This window comes from Doryrhamphus excisus, chromosome 1 (assembly GCF_030265055.1).
Source record: "Doryrhamphus excisus isolate RoL2022-K1 chromosome 1, RoL_Dexc_1.0, whole genome shotgun sequence".
Lineage (NCBI taxonomy): Eukaryota > Metazoa > Chordata > Actinopteri > Syngnathiformes > Syngnathidae > Doryrhamphus > Doryrhamphus excisus.
The window spans coordinates 33763521-33788327 of NC_080466.1; the positions used below are offsets into that span (position 1 = coordinate 33763521).

The 24807-nt window shown below is 44.2% G+C and overlaps 2 protein-coding genes across 2 annotated transcripts; one reads left to right on the forward strand and one right to left on the reverse strand.

Annotated features, from left to right (window-relative positions):
- Positions 1 to 1035: 1035 nt before the first annotated feature.
- LOC131126427 (arylsulfatase I-like) lies at positions 1036 to 8626 on the reverse strand. The gene is made up of 10 exons (XM_058069357.1): positions 8460 to 8626; positions 7692 to 7855; positions 5817 to 5956; positions 5586 to 5735; positions 5429 to 5503; positions 5161 to 5335; positions 4856 to 5092; positions 3003 to 3149; positions 2425 to 2566; positions 1036 to 2272 (listed from the first exon to the last, which is right to left on the reverse strand). The coding sequence occupies exons 2-10, from the start codon at positions 7848 to 7850 to the stop codon at positions 1428 to 1430; spliced, it is 2070 nt and encodes a 689-aa protein (XP_057925340.1). The 5' UTR covers positions 7851 to 7855; positions 8460 to 8626; the 3' UTR covers positions 1036 to 1427.
- Positions 8627 to 11584: 2958 nt separating this feature from the next.
- On the forward strand, positions 11585 to 21010 carry LOC131130826 (uncharacterized). The gene is made up of 15 exons (XM_058074872.1): positions 11585 to 11634; positions 11705 to 11797; positions 12222 to 12277; positions 13030 to 13151; positions 13231 to 13316; positions 14156 to 14266; positions 14333 to 14411; positions 14642 to 14679; positions 14755 to 14827; positions 15180 to 15266; positions 17326 to 17622; positions 17720 to 17822; positions 17882 to 18159; positions 20287 to 20342; positions 20724 to 21010. Exons 2-15 carry the CDS (start codon positions 11747 to 11749, stop codon positions 20724 to 20726), a joined length of 1440 nt encoding a protein of 479 aa, XP_057930855.1. The 5' UTR covers positions 11585 to 11634; positions 11705 to 11746; the 3' UTR covers positions 20727 to 21010.
- Positions 21011 to 24807: the final 3797 nt, after the last annotated feature.

A 24807-nucleotide genomic window follows, 5' to 3' on the forward strand; every position in this document is an offset into this window, starting at 1 on the left:
TGCGTGCGCGCGCATGAGTGACTCCGTGCACAGGCGGCAGGTGTGCGCGTCTCTCCACAAAGCTCTTCCACACATCATCATCAAGATAGTGTCCCACAATGCTCTGCTGCTGTGTCCAAGCACTATTGACGCGTGTCACGTGACCATGCTGCTTTTCTATGATTTCACCCTTAAGAGACTCATTGTTTTCTAAAATAAATATTTTTGTACCGCCCACTTTTTTTTTCTTTGATTTGACTTCTCGATTGTTTTTTGTTTGTTGCTGAGGGACATCATGGATCATTCCACTTTGGACAGAAGCGACATTTTAATGACAAATGAAATAAAATCACGTGACTCTTGAAGACTGGGACGCGTCAAGGGTGCCTTTCATTTTGGGCAGCAGGACAAAACAAAGCAGATCTTCTCTTCTGTGAAGAGCTTGGTACTCAACATAGCTACATGTAGTTTTGTTTTGTTTTTTTATCTGGCTGTACCCCCCCATCCTCCACCTAGCCCACTCCAGTGGCCGCTTGTTCATGTCTGCTTATGTTGACACTTCAGCACAGTGAGGTGAAGGTGTCACTCGAAATAAACATCCAGGGCATTACATGTTGCCACCAGTCACTTCTATGTTTTCCTTTGTGTCCTTTTTATATACCAACATTAAAGTGCACTTTTACAATCAAGACCTTAGGATCTACTTCCTGTACGGCGGTACCGCCCACCTCCATGTTAATGTGCCTAACGGTTAGCAGTTAGCCAGTTAAGCTATCATGCTAATCATAATGGCCTTAGGCCGTCCCTTCATGACTGAAATATCTATTTAATCTTAGATTAGCTAAATTAGAATAAAGATCCCAGCGGATGACATAACCCCTTTTTTGTTTTCACACATGAAATTATTGCCCTGGGGGGGGAATGCGATGTGTTTATAGGGCGCCACACTGAGCCTTGGCATGTAGCGCCATCTAGCGGTCAAACCCATACAGTGCAGCCTTTGATAAAAGCTGGCTTCCTTGTTAAAAACTACAATCATTGAAATGAGCAGATGACGGCCATGTTGGATTTCTTGGCGCTAATAAAATAGGCCATTTTAATCACAGAGTGATGCAATGTTTATTTTCACAGTGTGCAAAAACGAATTTTTTGTTTACTTAGACACAAATTACAAACATTTGTCAGTGTAAAAGCATTCACAAACATCTTACGGAACAACACAACAAACGGATGGTTAGAGGTCATCAATTGGGTCTTAAAAAAAGAAAAAAAACTAGCGTGCGGTGGTTATAAAATTTTGGAGTCGTTTTGGCCGCAACGAGCAGAGGCGCTGTGGAGTCAACAACTGTCTAAATGTCCATCCCTAATCTTAAGAATAAAAACATTCACATTAGTGTCACTTATAAAAGTCCAAACAAGGTCTACCTCAAAGTGTTTCCATGTCGCATTCAAATGCGACTGGACATGATCCTGGTGTTGAGTTTAAGAAAGAAGGACTTGAGCTTGCAGAGCCGACATTTCTTTCTCTTCTTCTTGTTTTTCTCATGGACCTTCTTGTAGATGCCCTCATATTTTTCCTCCTCCTTCTCCTCCTCCACCCACGGCACCCAGGCGCCGCCGTGCAGCCCGGGGTGAGCGCTGGGGTCATCGGGCGGGAAGTAGACGGGCACGGCGGTCCGGTTGTAGTACGCCAGGCGGGACAGCAGCTGCTGGACCACGTCTGGTCTTTGCTCGGCCAGGTCCCGCCGCTCGTACGGGTCGGCGCTGATGTTGAAGAGCCAAATGTTCTTGTGCTTGAAGGTCCTGTAGAGCGCCGAGAAGGCTCGCTCCAGATTCCACCAGCGGCCCGGCAGTGTCGGCAGAACCTGCGGCGGGACCCACTCTCCATGGCCCGGGTCTCCAGTTAGCATCTTCCAGTCACCGACTCTGATGGCCGCCTGGACTGACGCGTCCCAAACAGACTGGGGGGGCGGAGTGGGCAGGGTGTTTTTGTCTGGGTGGGACACGTTCTGATGAGAAAACATCGTCTTGGACTTGAGGTGCATCTTGAGCTTGGTCTTTGTCGTCTGTGGCCACGACAGGTTCTGCTCCTGAGACGTGGTCCTTCTGGATTTGGAACTGGAGATCCCTGGCTGGTTGTTGAAAGCGTGCTGGACTTTGAGACGAGGTTTGGGGGACTTGGACTGCAGCTTTTGTTTGTTTTTGGCTTTGAGGTTGACTTTTGGTCGCTTAAAAACTGACATTCGCTGCTTTTTCTTTGGCTTTTTTAAGGCCAGAGCCTTTGATGGATCCTCTGTCCAATCAGAAGCAAACAAAATACATCATTAGCTTCGACGCCTCCTCTGGTCAAAGGGAAATATTAACAAAAACTGAATCTCAAAAATACTCGTCAGACCAGCCAGAATCCTCTGAGGTCCCGTATAGAACTTTGGGACTTTGACTTACCTGGTGCTCCTTCTGCACTGGTGTCCCAGGTGGCGGCAGGTGTGGGGGGCTTGTGCAGGGGGTCAATGTTATGGAGGATCTCTTGCCGAGGTGACTTCTTCCCTTCGCTGATGGCGGCCCACACGTCGTAGCCGTCCAGATTCTGAGGGGACGGCGGCGAGAACAGTTCTGCTTATCTCGAAACGGACTACACGAGAGTCTTCTGGAAGTCTGAGGCAGTCTTGATGGAAGCCAAAGCGCCTCATTGCACTACTGTAGAACTTTAGGTCATAGCAGCAGGCCAGCCAGGCGCCAATAAAAGTAATTTATGTTACAACGAAGAGAAATGTTGTTACAAAAACTAGTAACATCTGAAGCAACATTCATCTCCATGATAATAAAATATGGACACTTTTACAGCTGCTGTGAAACCAGAACTTTCCAGCGGGACGTCATGTTGACGGCAAACATTATTGCTGAGTAAAACCTTTGGCAAGAAGCAAAGGTTAGCTTTTTCCAAGACAATAAAGACGTCCGTAGCTTTTAGCGCGGTAACAAACTCCTTTTCGAAAATAACATAAAATAAAATCCATACTCACCTGGCTGACGTTTCCCCCGGCGAGGCCCACCAGCGTGGGGAACCAGTCCGTGATGTGAAGAAGAGCTTTGGACACCCGCCTCCTGCGTCGTAGCAACGGGCTGTGCACGAACGCTACTCCTCGGACGCCGCCCTCCCAGTATGTCCCCTGCAGGAACAACACCGTCTTAAATGTCTGCCATGTGATTGATTTGCAAGCAGAACATCTGGACCCCAAAAGGGGGGGGGGGGGGGTGTTAGGGTTTGTATATTCTGGCTGCAGGGACACTGGGTCGTCTCTTGATTACCGGAGAGGTTCCTTTGGGTGCGGCAGCCAACAGAACCAGAAGGCCGACACAAGTTTTCCATCACCTGCATTGACCCAAATATAAGACGAACATAAAGCGGCTGCATCACTGATGTGAGCAAGGGTGTGACAGGAAGAAAAGCTCTGGGGAGAAGTCTCTACACCAGAGTTGTTTCCAAAAATGGAAAGCAAAAAAGCACAACGTCAAGAGAAAAAGCTGAAATTTTGATACTATTACCGTATTTTCCGGACTATAAGTCGCACTTTTTTTCATAGGTTGGCTGTTCCTGCCACTTATACTCCAGAGCGACTTATAAATGAAAAAAGTGTTTATGTTACATAAACACTGGACACCTTTTGTGTTTATGTTTATTTTTGGTGTAGCTGAATAACCATTGTGTTAGCATATCTTACACCTATTCAGCCTGTTCTCTATTCTTTTATTGTTACAACTTGCCTTCCAAGAGAATAATAATAAATAAATTACCCGCAAAAAATGTGACTTATGTATGTTTTTTTTCTACCTAATTATGCATTTTTGGCCTTGTGCGACTTATACTCCGGAGCGACTTATAGTCCAGAAAATACGATAACTTTGGTAACTTTTGGTAATGGTTTTATTTCATTTGAACATGCATCAGATTACAATTGAGTGCATCCCATAATCAGTTCCCAGTTCCACATGTCCAAAAGGAGTAGGAAGAAGCAAAGCTTATTAAATCCTACCCCTCCATCTGGTACTTTTACAATCACTAACTGTTACATTTGTTCACTTCCTGCTTTCCATAAGACAGTTTAAGGTTTTTTTTCATTTATTGTATAAATGTTTATTATTTTTTTACTATTATTATTATAATTTTTTGTCACGTACCGAAGTACGAGGTGATATGACCATACAATGACATAATGGGTACCATAGTAACAAAATAGTGATATATTTATTATTATTATTATTATTATTCATTCTCTATCGCTTATCCTAACGAGGGTTGCGGGGGGTGCTGGAGCCTATCCCAGCTGTCTTTGGGCGAGAGGCGGGGTACACCCTGGACTGGTGGCCAGCCAATCACAGGGCACATATAGACAAACAACCATTCACACTCACATTCATACCTATGGACAATTTGGAGTGGCCAATTAACCTAGCATGTTTTTGGAATGTGGGAGGAAACCGGAGTACCCGGAGAAAACCCACGCATGCACGGGGAGAACATGCAAACTCCACACAGAGATGGACGAGGGTAGAATTGAACCCCGGTCTCCTAGCTGTGAGGTCTGTACGCTAACCACACAACCGCCGTGCAGCCATTACTATTATTATTATTATTATTATTTGGCTTTATTCCTTCTAGGCACTTGGCAGTAAATTCAACTAAAGTGCTCTTTGTCTTTTTTACTATGCACCACTTCTTCATCATTCTTTTTGCCATCTTAAAACAGCAACAACTTTTCCAAATACCTGGAATATGAAAAGATAAAAAATGTTCATTACGAAGATATTTCAAGAAAACAACCTGACCGGGTCCTTTTTGACCCACTTATGCATCTAAGGGTTAAGGAAACGTTACCTTGCGGCCTCTCAGCGGCCAGTTGCTGCCCCCGGTGAAGGGTTGCGCACCGTTGTCGGTCGAGTAGATGATGATGCTGTTCCGGTAGAATCCGTACTTCCTCAGCGCGTAGGTGACGTTCCTTACCGCCTCATCCACGGTGGACACCATAGCAGCAAACTTCCTCCTGGCCACGTTAGCCATGTGGCGGTACGGGTAGATGTAGGACTTGGGAGGCTGCAGCGGCGTGTGAACGGCCTGGCGAGCGGAAGATCTTTTGAGTTTTTACTTGGCGTTTTGGCGGCCATGTTAGCGGGCGTGGTTACCTGTAGGGACAAAAGCAGGAAGAGAGGTCGCTCCCCGGGGGCGTGGCTCTCCAGGATCTTCCGAGCTCGCTGAGTGAAGAGCGTGGTGGAGTACTTGCCCTCGTGACCCCAGGCCACACCCTCGTCGTCATGGAGATCGTAGCCGCATACGCCCGGGCCGTCACATGAGCCGTAACTGGGGGTGGGAAATACGTGCTTGTTGATGACCACCATGTATCCCAGCAGGCATCTTCTGGGATCTTCTCATGTAAGATACGATATCGCTCACCTGTAATAGTCCACACTTCCTGTTAAGGATCCAAAGAAGGTGTCAAAGCCCTTCCTGGTGGGCAAGCACGCCTTCCTGGACCAACAATGAAGCAAGTTAGCTTGTCGCTGCAGACTGCAAACGTGAACCAAATGTCAAATATGGCTGCCAGGCTCACCTGTAGAAGCCCAGGTGCCACTTCCCCACCATATGCGTGGCGTATCCGGCCTGGCGCAGCCTCTCGGGAAGCGTATCCATGTGCAGAGGAAGACAGCTGGGCTGGCTCGGCCTGATGATGGAGTGCTGAAGACCCGTGTGGATCTGATACCTGCAAGGGAAGACACACAAGTTCTAGGTCTGGGACGGCCTACGTGGAAAAGATGTCCACCGTCCGTCGCAGAGCTCAGACCTTCCGGTGAGGAGCTGGCTGCGTGACGGCGTGCAGATGGGCTGGACGTAGTAGTTCTCCAGTTTGACACCCTCTGCCGCCAGCTTGTCCAGCGTGGGGGTCTTGATGGCGGGGTTGTGGTAGCCGATGTCGTTGAATCCCTGTCGGTCGAGTTAGGAGGGGTCAGGACGTAGCATTGTAGCATCATAGCATCTGATGGACCAAGGACCTTTCTTCTCAGTGGTCCATCATGAACATCAACATTCCGGATGCTAACTGAGGCCTGGTCAAGTCTGACATGAAATGTTATGGTTTCCATTCTTCATGGTGACTTTGGGGAGAACTTACTAATCGGTCACTTCTTGCCTTCAAATGTTCCTCATTTTATGACTTGCTAACAAGTATAGAAGTGATGATTTTATATGTCCATATAAGGTCATGCTGTTTGGTAACAGCAGAAAGGACACGTACCAGCAAATACAAATAGACGGTGCAGACATTGAAAGGGTGAAGGAAAATACATTTCTGGGGATCACAATAGATGAAAATATGAGCTGGAAACCTCATATTACAAATATACAACATAAGGTGGCCAGAAATATTTCAATATTGAACAAAGCAAAATTTGTTCTCAATCAGAAATCACTCCACACTCTTTATTGCTCTCTGGTTCTACCATATCTTACTTATTGTGTGGAAATATGGGCTAATAACTATAAAAGCAATCTTCACTCGCTAAATGTACTGCAAAAAAGGTCAGTAAGGATAATTCATAATACTAACTCCTTATTTCTAAAATCACAAATACTTCAACTTGCTGATATAGTTCATCTTCAAACAGCTAAAATAATGCATAAGGCTAAAAATAAGCAATTAGCTAAAAATGTCATCCAATACTTCTCTACAAGAGAGGAGAAATATGATCTCAGGGAAGAAGTACATTTGAAACACTTCTATGCTAGGACTACGTTATGCTAGCCATAGCATTTCAGTATGTGGAATCAAACTATGGAATGGATTGAGTAAGGAAATCAAACAATGCACAACGATGAGCCAATTCAAGAAACAATACAAGCAGTTGATGTTTGCTAAATACAAGGATGAAGAGTCTTGAACCAGTCATGATGTGCTATATATATCACTATATTGACACTTACTATGGTACCCATTATGGCATTGGATGGTCACCTCGTACTTCGGCATGTGACGAAAAATAAATAAAAATACAAACATTTTTTTTAAAATTTAAAATACAAAAAAATACAAAAAACATATATATTATAATAATAATATAATTATAATAATAATATTATAATACAAATTATAAAAAATATATAAAAATATTTATAATAATAATAATTATATTAGGAAAGCAGGAAGTGAACAAATGTAACAGTTACATTTGTTATGCGTTACTATGGTACTCATTATGTCATTGTATGGTCATATCACCTCGTACATCAGTACGTGACAAAATAAATAAATAAATAAATACATACATACATACATACATACATACATACATACATACATACATACATACATAAATAAATAAATAAATAAATAAATAAATAAATAAATAAATAAATAAATAAATAAATAAATAAATAAATAAATAAATAAATTTAGAAATGACAAAAATAATGAAATTATATTAGGAAAGCAGGAAGTGAACAAATGTAACAGTTAGTGATTGTAAAAGTACCAGATGGAGGGGTAGGATTTAATAAGCTTTGCTTCTTCCTACTCCTTTTGGACATGTGGAACTGTGAACTGATTATGGGATGCATTCAAATGTAATCTGATGCATGTTCAAATAAAATAAAACCATTACCATTACCATTACCATTACCATTACCATAAAAGGTCATATACGGACTATTCAGTCCAACCCACCTGATCATCGATGAGGATGAAGATGATGTGCGGCTGCTTGGGGGGCTTTGGCGGTGGCGCCCCATCCTTCTGGTGCCGCTCCCGGCCAGATGAGGACACCAAGCCGTGCAAACAGAAGATGGAGGTCATGAGGACAAAAGTCGCGGCCGCTGCCTGCATCTTCCCTGCGGGGGTTGAGGGGCATGAAATGAAAAAGTCTGCTTGTCAGCAAACGCACCATGAGAAAGGCGGAGCTACATCAAAGCACAGCAGTTGATGGACTGCTTACTTTTTTCGAGACATTTCCCACCAAATGAACATTTAAGTACACTTAGACAGCCTAGCCACATCCTAGCTTTAGCATATAGCACTTTGGACAACCAAAACTTGTTAGTTTGTTATAACTAAGACTTGTATTGTATGTCTATAATTATCCGTTTTATTTTACACGTTAATTGATGTACAAAAAAAAGAAAAGCTGGTTCTAACCACCAAGTCGAATATTTGAATTTAAGTGGCGAGGAAAGATGTTGTCATTATTTTTAATGTTTGTTTAGTGGCCTCATTTTCTCGGTTTTAGTCAACAATTTACGTCACCTGAACTCGCTTGTGTGTCAGACGTGTACAGACTGGTCTTAATTAGTAATGATGTTATGATATATGTCTTCACATACCTTTAAGTTTCATAAGAAAATATGAAATAACCAAAGCAAGTCTTTAATTAAAAAAAATGCTACACTTCGAGTAAAGAAGTAAAACATCTGTGTTTTGACTTCAATCAATCAGTACCTCGATGTGGAGTCAGTGCAAGTGAACGGCTCTTGCGCGGCTGCTCACTTCATTCTTCTGGCTTCGGTTCGGTTCTTGAAGGGAGTTCTGTTGCCGGAAAGTTCGTTGAGGACGCCGCCGCATGTCCTCAAGTTCCAAGAGAGGCTTCCTTCTTCCTCCAAAGTCTTCTTCACACTCCCACTGAGCAACGACGACCAAAAAAAAAGGAAAAAAAATCACACCATCAAGCTACACACGCTCGTTTGCGGAAGCTTCCGGTATGACCTGCCAAAATAAGACACTAGACGTCATTATGAATAGTTCTCGCGACCACGTCGGACTCAAACGAGCTTGCGTATGCATTTAATTTATGCTTTATTTTCATGTAAATATGCACATGTATATACTGTAGTTAAAACCAACCATTTTTTTCTATTGTGGACGAATTGCAGTGTAGCAGAGTTGGGTTTTCTTAGTTTATATAACTTAATTATTACTTATGGAATCATGGAATTTTATTTTGATAAAGTTTCCCAAAATCATATACAACGTTCCCCATGTATCTGACAGCAATACAAAGATAAGTGTAGCTAGGAAATAGTAATAATAATGATTATACGAGTAATAAAAACACACAACAAAGTACCACATTTACTCAGAATTAGGATTAGTGTAGAATAAAGTCGTAGTGGGAGTGGTGCGCTTGGTACTATAATAATAATAATAACAATAATAACAATAATAACAATAATAACAATAATAACAATAATAACAATAATAACAATAATAACAATAATAATAATAATAATAATAATAATGATGATGATGATGATGATAATAATAATAATAATAATAATATTTATTATTATTGTTGTTGTTATTGTTAGTATTATTATTGTAAGGATATTATTATTATTATTGTTGTTGTTGTTGTTATTATTATTCTGGATGTTGAGGGACTGTCTTGGCTGACACGTCTCTTCAACATTGCATGGAAGTCAGGAACAGTACCTTTGGATTGGCAGACCGGGGTGGTGGTCCCCCTTTTCAAGAAGGGTGACCAGAGGGTGTGTTCCAACTACAGGGGGATCACACTCCTCAGCCTCCCTGGGAAAGTCTATTCCAGGGTGCTGGAGAGAAGGGTACGACCGTTGGCCGAACCTCTGATACAAGAGGTCCAATGCGGTTTTCGTCCTGGTCGTGGAACACTGGACCAGCTCTACACCCTCACGAGGGTGCTTGAGGGTGCATGGGAGTTTGCCCAACCAGTCTACATGTGCTTTGTGGACCTGGAAAAGGCATTCGACCGTGTCCCTCGTAGCGTCCTTTGGGGGGTGCTCCGGGAGTACGGGATTGGTGGCGCGCTACTACGTGCTATCCGGTCCTTGTACAAACGGGGCAGGAGTCTGGTTCGCATTGCCAGTAGTAAGTCGAGCCAAGGCTGCCCTTTGTCACCGATTCTGTTCACAATTTTCATAGACAGAATTTCTAGGCGCAGCCAAGGTGTTGAGGGAGTCCAGTTCGGGGGCCTTAGAATCTCATCTCTGCTATTTGCAGATGATGTGGTTCTTATGGCTTCTTCGGGCTGCGACCTTCAGCGTTTACTGGGACGGTTTGCATCTGAGTGTGAAGCGGCTGGGATGAGACTCAGTACCTCCAAATCAGAGGCCATGGTTCTCAGTCGGAAAAGGGTGGAGTGCTCTCTCCGGGTTGGGAATGAGGTCCTGCCCCAGGTGGAGGAGTTTAAGTATCTCGGGGTCTTGTTCGCGAGTGAGGGAAAGTGGGAGCGTGAGGTCGACAGACGGATCGGTGCAGCCTCGGCAGTAATGCGGTCGCTGTACCGGACCGTCGTGGTGAAAAGAGAGCTGAGCCGGAGGGCAAAGCTCTCAATTTTCCGGTCGATCTATGTTCCCACCCTCACCTATGGTCATGAGCTTTGGGTCATGACCGAAAGAATGAGATCGCGGATACAGGCGGCTGAAATGAGTTTCCTCCGTAGGGTAGCTGGACTCACCCTAAGAGATAGTGTGAGGAGCTCAGCCATCCGGGAGGGGCTCAGAGTAGAGCCGCTTCTCCTTCACATCGAGAGGAGTCAGTTGAGGTGGCTCGGGCATCTAGTCCGGATGCCTCCCGGACGCCTCCCTGGGGAGGTGTTCCGGGCATGCCCAGCCGGGAAAAGGCCCCGGGGCAGACCTAGGACACGCTGGAGGGACTATGTCTCACAGCTGGCCTGGGAACGCCTTGGTGTCCTCCCAGTGGAGCTGGAGGAGGTGGCCGGGGACCGGGAAGTCTGGGCTTCCCTTCTAAGACTGCTGCCCCCGCGACCCGGACCCGGATAAGCGGAGGAAAATGGATGGATGGATGGATGGAGTAGGAGGTGATTCTTATATTATTATGGTTGTATAATAATAATAATAATAATAATAATAATAATAATAATAATAATAATAATGTCCTTACAAACTCAACACTGTACATAACAGCCAGATATTTGGAATGCCATTATTTATAAAGCAAGACACCCACTTTACCTTTGAATGCATCATCACAGATACATATTTTTATGTCACCATGACACCATGGATGGAAGAATAGGTAAAACTCTGAATAATTCATGCGACTAGTTCACTCATCTTTTTAAAGTTGAGACAACTAAACATTTTTTACAGTATTACTTAAACTTGAAGCACCCTATTCTTACAAAGTAGCTTGTGACTTGATTTTAAATTGTTTGTTTTTTTTAGACATGCACGTCTTGTGTCAAATATTGTTATACTCTTTCCGCACATCTACAAAAACAGCTTCATCCGTTGTCTATGCCGCTTATCCTGACGAGGAGCCTATCCCAGCTGTCTTTGGGGAGAGGTAGAGGGAGAGAGAGAGAGGGGAGAGGCAGGGTCCACCCTGGGCTGGTCGCCAGCCAACCTAACGTAGGTTTATGGAATGTGGGAGGAAACCAGAGTTTCCACTCAACCAAACTTTTCATTGCTTGATTTATCACGTTTGATTTCATAAAACTTTAATGATTCAGTTTGTCGTGATGATAAACAGCAGCAACATGTATCATTGTCAAGCGAAAGCTACGCCTGTAGCTGAATTAGATAAAAAACGACATTTCCCATGGTGCACCTCTTGGTGGAGGGGGCGCGGTCGGAGCACGCGAGCATGCCGCACGCGACGAGGCGTGTTGTCGGTGGTGAGGCAGTAAACATTTGAACGGTGGTCATTTTTGTCCGCTCCTTGCCATGTTCGTCATGTCCTCTCAGGAAGACTCGACTTTACTCCTCCTCATCTTTCAGCATCTCAAAATGAAAGGCTTGTCGGGCGCCGCTGACCTGCTGGAGAAACACGTCGTCCAGGTAGAAAAATTTTAGTCTTTTTTTTTTGTGCTGACGTTAGCATCCCTAATTAATTTTTGAGAATATTACCGTAGATTAAACTAAACTTTATTCTCATGTGAATGAGCTTTTAAACTGTGGGTTTATTCATAAAAGAACATGTTGTACAAAGTACACATGAAGTACATACAAGCTCCTCCCTATTTAAAAACTAGCTAACAGCATCATGCTAGCACGATCAACACATACAAACGAAACCAATCATGTCAATTAATTGTATGTTTGGCTAATTACTTCCATTCATGTTCATTTTTACTTTGTGCCTGTACTACTTGTTCTACTGTGTACACAAACAGTGCTGGTATATCAGATGTCTTCAAAAATACCCACCAGTTTGAACACAGCTTTTTGCTATTAAAATTGCTGTATTGTGTTTGGAGTGCAGGTGGGGACACCAGAAGAGGGCTTAGGTCTCCAGGACATCTACAAAGCATGGATAAAGTAAGTCACCCCTCTTTATGCTCTATGCACTCTGGAATTGTCTCGACTGTCACTCAAAACAATGACACCTTCACTTCCTGTTACTGTCAAACACCATTCAAAAATCCAACGTGTAGTCCAAAATCGTACTATGTAAATACTGTATATATACACACTAACGCTCAAAAGTTTGGGATCACTTACAAATTTCTTTATTTTTCAAAGAAAAACATTTTCATGCATTTCACAAACAATGAAAATGAATGAGATGATTTTCAAAGAAGGATGTCCATTTTTGCATAGAGGCCTACTATCAACAACTGTCAGTCCTCTGCATCAATCTCCTGGTATGGCTGCTAATCCAAGTTCATCATTTTATAAGGCTAATAGATGATTAGAAAAGTCATGTAAAAAATCTCTTACCATGCTGTTAACTACTCCCTTCAGAGAGCAGCACAAACTGGGTCTAACAAGGACAGAAAAACGCTGCACAACTGTGCAAGAAGACAAATATGTGAGAGTGTGTAGTTTAAGACAAAGACACCTCACAGGTCGTCACCTGGCAGCTGCACTAAATAGTAGCCGTCAAACACCAGTGTCAGTATCAACAGTGAAGCGGCCACTTCAGGACTTCAGACTTCATGGCAGGATTGCCAAGAAAAAGCCGATCTCAGACTGGACAAAAACATTTCCAAGTCATCCCAAACTTTGGAGCGGTAGTGTATGTATTGTATATACATGTGTGTGTGTAATATATGTGTTTGCGTATGCAGGCTGTGCTCCATTCCCCGGCAAGCTGAGCAGCCAGATGAGGATGAGTCCATAAAAGTAGAACCTGAGGAAGGCTCTGAGGAGACCCTTGCAGAAGATAACATGGATGTCAACATGTCGCCAGGTAGGTTAAGTCTTTACTTTGTTCTTTGTGTTTTAGGGGAGTATTTTTACAAAATACTTGACACATCTTCATGTTCCAGTCTCTGAGCAAACAATGGTAGCCAACGGAAATGTTCACAATGGCTCTCCTGATGATGACGATGAAGAAGAAGACAAGGCTAGAAAGGTAACCAACATATTACAAACAGTTGTCAGTATGATCAAATATGTAAAAATGCTGACCGGACACAAAGAGTTAAATGTCTGTCACCTCATCAGGCGGAAGCGAGCGCTAAAGGTTGTCTTTCCGAGTGATTACACACACATAGCTCATCTCCACTGACTGTAATCATGTGTGCATACACATTGGTGTCTTGTCTGCTCTGTTGTTCATCTATCCAGACGTACTGTGTGTTCACTGCTGGAGGCAGATTATGTCCTTTTGTGCGAGTGTGTCTGCATGGTCGACTAGCAGTATTTATCCCATTTTAATGTTGATTTATCAAACATTATTTGTTTCAAATGATTTTTTTTACTTTGTATGTCATTTGACAGTTCATCTGTTCCAGGGTCAAACTGTGGCCATTATGGAGGCATTATTAAGTGTACAGGAAACATTAGAAGTCATAATTTAACATTCTAAGTGTAAGAAGAAGTGAAGGAATGTCAGTAGCATAAAATGTTAACTTTTGAGTTAGCGTATGGTGACTCTTCATTCTTACTGATTTGAATGCCAGGCTGCCAATTTTCATGTTTGATCAGCTCTTTTCTGGTTGGGGGGAGGGGGGCCTCCCACACCCTCATTGCATATCATGGCAGGACTAAAAATGGCAGCAAACACCACTTTGTTAAGCAATTGTCATTTTCGTTAAGGCATAAAATGTTTTTTAGGTTGATGAAAAGTCACCTTTCTGGTCTTGGAGGCGGGGCTTAGACTTTGTATTTTCCACCTGGAAGATCTCTGCACTAGACTGTTGATCAGTCTATAAAAGCTAGAGCTAACTGACCTTTGTCGTCTTCCTCCAGCAGCCGCAACTCATCTCGGATGCCGAAGAGGCCCAAGGTGACACCTCTGGGCTGGAGGAGACAGATGTCAATCAAACAGAGGCCACGCCCACCCTAAGTGATGGCACCGAGGTGATGAATTTTAAGACTGCAGAAAGACCAAGTAAATCGTTCGGTAACAAACTCATCCTCCTGCAGACAAGTGAGCTAGCCATGCCCACCCTCGCCGGGGACGCCAACGAGCAGCCAACAGACAACCAAACCCTGCTTCCTGCAGGTACGGTATGTGTGGCCAATCACGGCCCTGGAACCTCCTCTTGTACAAACTACACTCGCATACTTTGTATTTGTCACTTTATTGCAAAGACTCACAAGTGGCTGTGAAGCCTCCTTAAAGAGGGCAGGATCTTCCCTCCCCTGCTGACGCACTTCCTGTCGTTCTAAATTATGATACAGTTTACATGGGGAAAAAGTCCTGTTTATTGTTGTTCTTTTTGTGTACTTTAGACCTGAGGGCTGAGCAGGAGGAAGAGGTACTTGTCAAGGTAAGAATATAACAGTGCATACATATATCAGGTTGTACACAAGAATATTTATTGTTGATATGTCCCACTTTAAAGATGGAGGTCAGTGATGATTTGAAGCAGGAGGACCACACGGACGCGCCAGAAGACCAAGAAGCTACTGATGATGGTAATTTTTCTTGGCTCAGTGTTTCACTATGGGATACCGCCTTGTATCACTACGGAAGCTCCAATGACACAGTCGAGCTATGGCTATGGCCACGCCCCCTCCAAATCATTCTTGCTTACTTCCTGTGTGGGAACTACGCTAAGCTCCTTCAGCTAGTTGGAACTAACATCGGGTGACTACACTTTCCTGCTCACCCAATCCAGGCCTCGTAGAGCAAAAGAGGCTGTCTCCCCGGGGGACAGCAGATGGGAATTCAGTGGCCAGACTCAACATAAACTCCATGTCTTATTGTGTCACGTTGTCAAATGGGAGGTTAATGTCCCTCAAGAAATTTCTCTCCCTGTTTCCGCAGGGAAATGTGGTGTCGTTCCTTCAATGCCTGCGTCTTCTGGGTGTGATGGTGTCAATCATATCAGCTGTCCATTTGGGACCTTTGATGGTAGGTGTCTGCACTGTATCAGGTGTTCCCCCTAAAGGGTAACCATGACAATGGACACTTTCCTGTCAGGCTGGGGGGGGGCACTCGCTTGCTTTGCTTACACGGGCTGGCTCAGCAGTACAAGGGTCCTCTCCCTTATAGTGACAAATATTCCGGGGGTGTTAAACCAGGGGGCGGATCTTCTGTCCCAAGGAAGTCCTTCTCCTTAGGTGTTTTCGCCTCACAGGTGAATGCAAAATGTCCTCCGTTCTTCTCCCTGTCAGACATGGAGGCACCGTTGGGGTTGGATGCTCTAACCAATTCACGGCGGAATGTCACCGTATATGTTTCCCTCTCTCAGCTTTATTGCCCTTATTATTTATTGGGCCTGTCACTGATTGTGGTCTCACTCAAGTCGCTATCCAAGCATTGGGTCTCAGGGATTGTGCAGCTGCTGGATGGGGATCTTTGGCCTCTTCCTGCCCAATCCAATTCAGTCCACTTCATTTATATAGCACATTTTATAAACAGAGTTTTCAAAGTGCTGCACAGACTAGTAAAATAAAAAGTCAAAATAAAATACAATAAATAAAGGCACAAATTGGATTTCATCCAAAACTAAAAGATCATTTAAGAAATAAAATAGTAAAATAGATTAAAATAATAATTAAAATATTAAAAACAAGAAGCAAAGAAATAAAAGTATAAAAATAAAACCAATTAAAATAAAAAGAAAGAACTAAAAGACTCAATACCATACGACTCACTCCGAGTTAAAAACCAGAGAATAAAAGTGGGTTTTAAGACCCATAGGTGGAATCTAACTGCTGCAGGTCTGCCTGATGGAGTAATTGACAGCATTCATGGTGCACGGGCCTCTCCTTTTGTCACAGCATGAGGTGTGCTTTTGAACAATAGTGTAATTCAAGGAACAACATTTCTTTTCAGTCCTCTGTGATGACCCTGCTGTATTTCCTACAGGATTTAGTGGAACAAGGAAGAGCTTTTTCCACGATTTAGTTGTGATTGGCGGCCATCTCTGCTTGTAATAGAGGCATGGTAGATAAGCCGGTCCAGCATATCAGTGTGCTGTTTAATGAAGGGGTCACGTCGTTAACTTGCGGTTTCTTGTCCGCTGGATCTGTCCATGGTGCTGGATGCCCTTTCACATCATCCATTCGAGCCACTTCAGGCAGTGGGGATGAAGACGGCATTTCGCTTGACAACAGCAAAGCGCGTGAGTGACTGTCAGGCCTTCTCTATTAGCAGTGCTTGACTGCAGCTTGATGCTTGAAGTGTCTGCTTGCAGCCTAACGCTGCTATTGTGCCTAAGGTGATGGACTCATCTTTTATGTTCTACTGTGGAGTCCAGGGCAGGTTTAACTCTTTGTGCCCGCTAAGGGCATTGAATGTGTACAGTAAGTTACAAGAAGAGCACAAAAGAGGGGATCAGTTTGTATCATGGGTCACACCGCATGCGATTGTGGAGGCTTGCTCATCGGCCTATGCCTGCAAGGGGTCACGGTCTCCTGTCCACGCGGGGAGTGGCCACGTCGTGGGTCCTCTTCAGTGGGGGGTTTCTGTGCATGATGGCTGCATAGCAGCAAGCTGGCTTACACATGTCTGGGCCTTCTGTGGCAAACACAGTTTTGAATACGGAGTAGTTTCCACATGTGTGAGCTTCACAAATTGGACTGTGAAGATCTTGTCTGCTGCAGTCGGGGAGAAGGCCATATACCCCCCACAGTGAAACACCGAGCGTAGTTAGAAAAATAACTTTGGGTAACTCCACCTGTGGCAACCTTGTTTAATTCCAGAGTGAGATGTTTCACCTTTAATTCCCTCCTTGCAGACATGGTAAGTAAGCGTCAGGAAGGATTTTGAGCGAGAAGCCGGTTGTGTTATAGGATGGGCATAGCTCTGTCGCTGACACATCATTGGGGCTTCCATGGTGATATACGCCCAAGGTCATATACGCCCATAGTGAAACACCTCACTCTTTAGTAAGCCTAAGTATTGATGGATTATATCATAACTTTATTTTGCCACTCCAACATAGACGTGTGTGCCTTTTCTGTAGGAAAGATGTCTGCTGCGGAGGAGCGAGACTGCAAGAAGAAAAACAAGAAGAGGAAGAAGCACGATGAAGACAAACTCTCTGAAATTGAAGTCACAAAAAGGAAGAAGGTGGAAGACATCAAGGAGGAAAACGTGGAGGACGTAGTGTGTCCACCAGAGGAGGAGGAAAAGAAGGGAAAGAAGAGGAGGAAGAGGAGGAGGAGGAGGAAGACGACAGGACAGAGGAGCCAGGAGGTGCAATGCAATGCAGAACCAACAGGGGGCAATGCTGAGACACCCACAAAACAGGAAGCAGCCGGTAGACAATAAGAAAGCTTCACACTGGAAGTAGTCTTGATCACGAAGACCAAGATTGTTTTTGACCGTTTCCTCTTCTCTTCTCGTCTCTTCTGAAGGTGGCGCCGCTCCTCCGCTCTCATCCAGCAAGAAGACGCATCCACAGGAGAAAGTGAGCCGCAAGAAGAGGATGAGGCTGAAGAAATCCCAGCTAGGCCACAAGTCAGTCACTCTGCTGGTTATTTGAAGACAACATTTCAATGTTTGTTGGTGTTCTACAGGCAAGACATCCCAGAAGAATCCAAAACCTCCAAGACAGAGACGTACGCAACCGTGGAGGAGGATGCACCAAAGAGCAAGAAGATCAAACGGGACCAGTCGCCTGCTAGAAGTGCCAAGGAAGACAAGAAGAAGAAGAAGAGAGCTGCCAGTGAGGAGAAGATGGAAGGTGCTGTTGGGCACGTTGAGCCTCTTCCTGGTGGACACTCAGCTCACCTGTCAGAGAAGAAGAAAAAGAAGAAAGCAGCGGAATGTGATGAGACATCAGCCAAGAAAACAAGTAAGAACCTTTTTAAACTAAAGGAACAGTTGGTAGAGGTGCTTCTCGGGTTACGTACCAGTTCTACTCATTGACTGGGAGGAAGTTTTGGTCTATGTCAAATTCACTCCTTAGTAAGGATCGACCAATACATCGGCCAGCCCGATATTTGCATTCTTTACTTGAATCAGTATCGGCCGATACGCGCGTGGGATGTATTTTTTATTTATTTTTTATTTTATTTTTACAAATTTCCCCACTGAGGGACGAATAAAGGCATATCTTAATTATTACGCCAGGCAGCTTAGTGTTCCGTCATCACATCGATGCTGGATAAAACTTAAACTACGACAGAAATGTTTTACACATGGTTGAATATTTATTCCTTTTAAAGTTGATAATTGGCGGCATGGCGGTCTAGTGGTTAGCGCGCAGACCTCACAGCTAGGAGACCCAAGTTCAATTCCACCCTCGGCCATCTCTGTGTGCTGTCTGGGGACCATTTGCGTCCTACAGTTAGTTTTTTCATTTGCCCTCGTCATATTCTGGTCAAGGGCTGCACGGTGGTCATGTGGTGAGCACGCTGGCCTCACAGCTAGGAGACCAGGGTTCAATTCCACCCTCGGCCATCTCTGTGTGGAGTTTGCATGTTCTCCCCGTGCATGCGTGTGTTTTCTCCGGGTACTCCGGTTTCCTCCCACATTCCAAAAACATGCTAGGTTAATTGGCCATTCCAAATTGTCCATAGGTATGAATGTGAGTGTGAATGGTTGTTTGTCTATATGTGCCCTGTGATTGGCTGGCCACCAGTCCAGGGTGTACCCCGCCTCTCGCCCAAAGACAGCTGGGATAGGCTCCAGCACCCCCGCGACCCTTGTGAGGATAAGCGGTAGAAAATGAATGAATGAATGAATATTCTTGTTAAGGGCTGCACGGCAGTTAAGTGGTTAGCGCACAGGCCACACAGCAACTTGTATAAAACCGCTAACAGCGAATTGTCCATAGGTATGAATGTGAGTGTGAATGGTTGTTTGTCTTTATGTGCCCTGTGATTGGCTGGCCACCAGCCCGAAGACAGCTGGGATATGCTCCAGCACCCCCACGACCCTCATGAGGTAGAAAATGAATGAATGAATATTCTGACAGTTGATGGCTTTCACGTGATGTCACATGGTTGTTTTCTGCCTCGCCTGAAAGAGCGTACAATATTTGTAACTAGACGTAATCAGAGCAAAAATGTTGCATAGATGCACCGTTCTCACATGTGTAAACCATTGAAATATTCATTCATTCATTCATTTTCTACCGCTTATCCTCACAAGGGGGGTGCTGGATAGGTCCCAGCTGTCTTGGGGCGAGAGGCGGGGTACACCCTGGACTGGTGGCCAGCCAATCACAGGGCACATATAGACAAACAACCATTCACACTCACATTCATACCTATGGACAATTTGGAGTGGCCAATTAACCTAGCATGTTTTTGGAATGTGGGAGGAAACCGGAGTACCCGGAGAAAACCCACGCATGCACGGGGAAAACATGCAAACTTCACACAGAGATGGCCGAGGGTGGAATTCTCCAAGCTGTGAGGTCTGTGCGCTAACCACTCGACCACCGTGCCGCCCCAGTTCAAATATGTATTTTGAAAATGCTATTACTAAAATAGCCCATCATAATGGGAAAACAGTTCAGTAAACAACCAAAAAAAGACCAAGAAGACACCTTTCCTTGGTTCGCTAACTCTGTCGCTCTTGTTGAGTGGAGCCGAGTATGAGCACATTCCCTTTACAGTAAGCAACAAAAACCACAATTTACACTAAAAATAGAAGTTAAAACATTGTTAGAACTCTAAATGTGAAATTGGAATTTGTGAAGCGGTCACATTGTTGACACGTGCCTGCATCCACTGAGGCCCTCACTGTCCCTGCCACCCCCAAATACTATAGCTATAGGATATCTCCTATATAAAATATCTCCTATATAAACATAGTAACCACCTAAAGAAAGAGTAGATCAGTTTTCAACAAAAACGGTTAGAAAAACAGCGTGAAAAATGTAAGTTGCTTTGGGCGTTTGGGTTGAAAAAACATCCAAGTACGTGTTTGGTAGCAAATGAGTTCATCATTTCCTGTGCTGTCTTTGTTGCAGACAAGAGACTCAAATATCAAAAGGAGGATGGCCGACTTCCTGTTGCTTCAATCCAGGTGAAACTATCATGTTTGTTGTTGTTGTTGTCCTCACCAAGTCCAAATTCACAACACAATTTTACAGCGTTTGTTGCCAAGTAATGTTAGCAGTTAGCCAAAGTTTAGCTACCAACATTAGCAATCATTGACTGTACGGCCAATCATAACAACACTATGACTCCTTGTATTTGTGCTTTTGTTCATTTAGTGTTTTTTATGCTTGAAAATGCCTAATAATAGGTTGTATTCAATGATGAAACCATTTATGAATTCATGTATTTCGAAAAAGCCGTGGTAGAGTAAAGCCATGAAATTCCAACCGTGGCAAAGGTTGACTGTACTACTAAACATTGAAACATTTCATGTAGAACTTTCTAACATAGAATGTTTTTGTCTCAGTGATGTTCTTGATGACCCGCGAGGATGGACCGAGCAAGATGGACGTTCCAGCCACGCCGACAGTCTTTATGCCTTCATATTGTAAAGGTTTGACAATGAAAACGTAGCTTTACAGATACTTTACTGTGTAGTACTACAAGATGAGGGAGGAATGACTTCAGTCATTACATAACAAATAATGTTGACGTTAAATTTATTGTATCTGCGAAACGCTAAACATGTAGCGTGTCACTGTGAAGCTTTGTGTAGTTTGTCACATTTTTTTTGGGGGGGGGGCAGAGAAATAAACCCACCTGTCTCTTTTGTTCTTTGATGACTTGTTTGGCATACAAAATAAATCAGTTCCTTAAATACAAGTAATCTGTCCAAGATGCTAGAACAGGGGTGGGCAAACTATGGCCCGGGTGCCAGATCCGGCCCGCCCGCTCTTTCCAAAGTATTTCCTTGAAACTTAAAATACAAGCTGGCATCATGGCTTGAGCCAACCTTTTGATGGTTTAGGTAGCTTTTTGATCAATTTGGTGGTCTGCTAACAAAGGGCTCCTGAAAAAAAGGACACAAGCACATATAGCAGGTTGCATGACACTTTTACAGATACAATCATTCCAGGTGGACTGTTAGACTTATATGTGTAATATATATCATCATATATCATTGAGATCAAACAAATTAGCTGATGACAACACAACCAAACACAAAAATGCAGTTTTTAAAACTGTTATTAAGGGAGGAGGGCGACACGGCGGTCGTGTGGTTAGCGCGCAGACCTCACAGCTAGGAGGACCAGGGTTCGATTCCACCCTCTGCCATCTCTGTGTGGAGTTTGCATGTTCTCCCCGTGCATGCGTGGGTTTTCTCCAGGTACTCCGGTTTCCTCCCACATTCCAAAAACATGCTAGGTTAATTGGCCACCCCAAATTGTCCATAGGTATGAATGTGAGTGTGAATGGTTGTTTGTCTATATGTGCCCTGTGATTGGCTGGCCACCAGTCCAGGGTGTACCCCGCCTCTCGCCCAAAGACAACTGGGATAGGCCCCAGCACCCCCGCGACCCTCGTGAGGAAAAAGCGGTAGAAAATGAATGAATGAATGAATTAAGGGAGGAACATAAAATTAAAACCTACGTGGCCCTGTGTGAAAAAGTGATTGCCCCCCCCCCATTAAAAAAACAACAGTTATAAAGCCATTTCTAAAGCTTTGGGACTACAGCAAACCACAGTGAGAGCCATTATCCACAAATGGCTAAACCATAGAATAGTGATGAACCCTCCCAGGAGTGGCCGGCCAACCAATATTACCCCAAGAGCGCAGTGACGACTCATCCAAGAGGTCGCAAAAGACCCCACAATAGGCCGCAGTTTAGGTCAGTGTTGCTGTATTCACCATAACAAAGACACTGGGAAAATTGGTGTGATGGAGGCTGACATTACTTTGTCAATACAATGATGGATTATTGATCCATATCTCTGTGATTGGCTGGCGACCAGTCTAGGGTGTACCCCGCCTTATGCCCGAAGACAGCTGGGATAGGCTCCAGCACCCCCGCGACCCTCGTGAGGAAAAGCGTTAGAAAATGAATGAATGAATGAATGATCCATATCTCACATAAGAGCTTTTCCACACACAAAAAGGTCTCTGCCTTTTTTTATTATAAAGCTTAAAAAGCTTTTACACTCTGACAGACAGCGGCTAATAAATGACATGTTCACAAACATATGAGATTGTTCAATAAGAACATACAGCTAAATTTAAGTATAAAAGTATTGGAACACCTGCATCAAGTGAAACATTAAGGGCTTAGCTAGCTAAACATTAGTTGTAGCATCACACAGAGATGAAATTTGTATTATTGTGTTCATACGTTCAGCATCTGATTAGTAAAAAGCTGTGTCCCAATACCTTTGTCCATATCTGTACCCATCTGGACCACGAGAGGACGTTTGCAGGGTTGCTGACGTCCAGCAGAGGGCAGTATTACAACGTGATAGAGACACTTTGCAACCTGCTTGCTTTCTAACAGAGAAGAGCCAAACTGTCGCACTTCTGTACAACCTAAACAAGAATCCAACAGATGTTTGTTTGTTTTTTTAAACAAAGATTGGACACAATGTGAAATATGGCATATTTGTGGATATCAAAGGTTAAATCATTCTTCTGGGGGCCCACATTGGGCGTTATTGACCTGCAGCAAATTCATTCATTCATTCAGTTTCTACCGCTTTTTCCTCACGAGGGTCGCGGGGGGTGCTGGAGCCTATCCCAGCTGTCTTTTGGGCGAGAGGCGGGGTACACCCTGAACTGGTGGCCAGCCAATCACAGGGCACATATAGACAAACAACCATTCACACTCACATTCATACCTATGGACAATTTGGAGTGGCCAATTAACCTAGCATGTTTTTGGAATGTGGGAGGAAACCGGAGTACCCGGAAAAAACCCACGCATGCACGGGGAGAACATGCAAACTCAGAGATGGCCGAGGGTGGAATTGAACCCTGGTCTACTAGCAGTGAGGTCTGCGTGCTAACCACTCGGACCGCCATGCCGCCCCTGCAGCAAATTACAGAATTACAATTAAACAAAAAAACTAATTTTAAAAACATCTCTCACAGTTATTAAATGCATTTAAACAATTACAGTACTGCCAAAAAGTATACAATATTGTACTGACAAAACAATTACACATCATCATGTCTTGTCAAAGCGTCTTCTTGCTGGAAAATATTGAGTAACTTGACTTTAATAGTAGCAGCACTCTTTCCCCTGCAGATAGCGCCATCAGACCACTTTCTTTTTCAGTTGCCATTTGATGATTGACAATTTAATAGAGAAAAGAAATCCATGAAAATGCAGATGTAGAAATATGGAACCTCAAATATGCATATTAGCACATCCAACATAGGCGGCTTTTAGCCTCTTTAAAATATGAAAATATTGGTGGTTTTGAGTGCGTGTTTTGGGGGTGCCCGAAAGTCAGCATGTTGATGTGTTCAAGATGTAACGTTTCCATCATGGCGGCGAGGAACATGATGCTTTGCTGAAATAAAGGCTGCTAAGTGTCGAGACAAACAAACAAACAAACGTGTCGTCGTCCTCTAACAACAGAGCATGTGTTGAATATTTCAGCGTTTTATGAGCGTTTATCTGCGCCGCCCAGGCCTTTCACTCGCAGTAGTCCGGGATCAGGACTTGACAGGCGAGTCAATGCAGAGACTGTTTGGACTGCCGCGTGTGGCTTTATTTTACGGGCGAGCTGGGCCCCGCGAACCTGTCCGCCTTTGTCTGAAGCTAATCAACCACCCGCCTGCTCGCCGCTCAGCAGCATCCAATCAATTTGGCAACGATTGTGGCGTTGCCACGGAATAACAGCGGCTGCTTGTCTCGCAGCTCGGCCCCACACGGGCCGCGCTCATCAAGGCTAGACGAGAAAACCGCGACCGGCCAATCAGGCGACGACAGCAGGCGTCGTTTGTGCGTGGTCAGCGCTGCTTCTCGCCGCCCTTGCCAAGGACGACGAGGACCACGCGTGTTTTATCTGTGTGGACGCAGCTGCTCCTTAATGTGGCGGCTGGGAAGTGTCACGGGTAACTACCGCGTACAAACGTAATCTAGCGGCAGCACGGGCGAGCTGAAAGAGGATTTGCGCGGATGAAGCTAGCACAGAGACGCACCTGCAACAACGGACGCCAAGAATGGACCATCCGCTGGCATAGCTGGGTCGGGAAAGACAATTAAAAAATTGTATTTTTTTTTTGAAAAATATAATTTTTTATACATTGTATAAATGGACATATATAAGGGATGCCTGTTACGGCAATCGCAAAGGCAGTGTGGGTCGCTGGGTCATCATAACATTATAACCGACACTTTGTAGAGGACATATAGAGGACATCAGTCAGCTGACATTTAACACCCTTCTGATTCGCTCTTTTGCTTCCGTGGCAAAAAAGGGAGAACAGATGCCGGTAGCCACGAATTTTATTATTCTGATTACTTGGGATGAACGAGTACACCACCATCTGTATCTGCTCACAAATCTGAATTATCTGTATTCATATTCGTACTTGGAGTGGGTGGGGCATA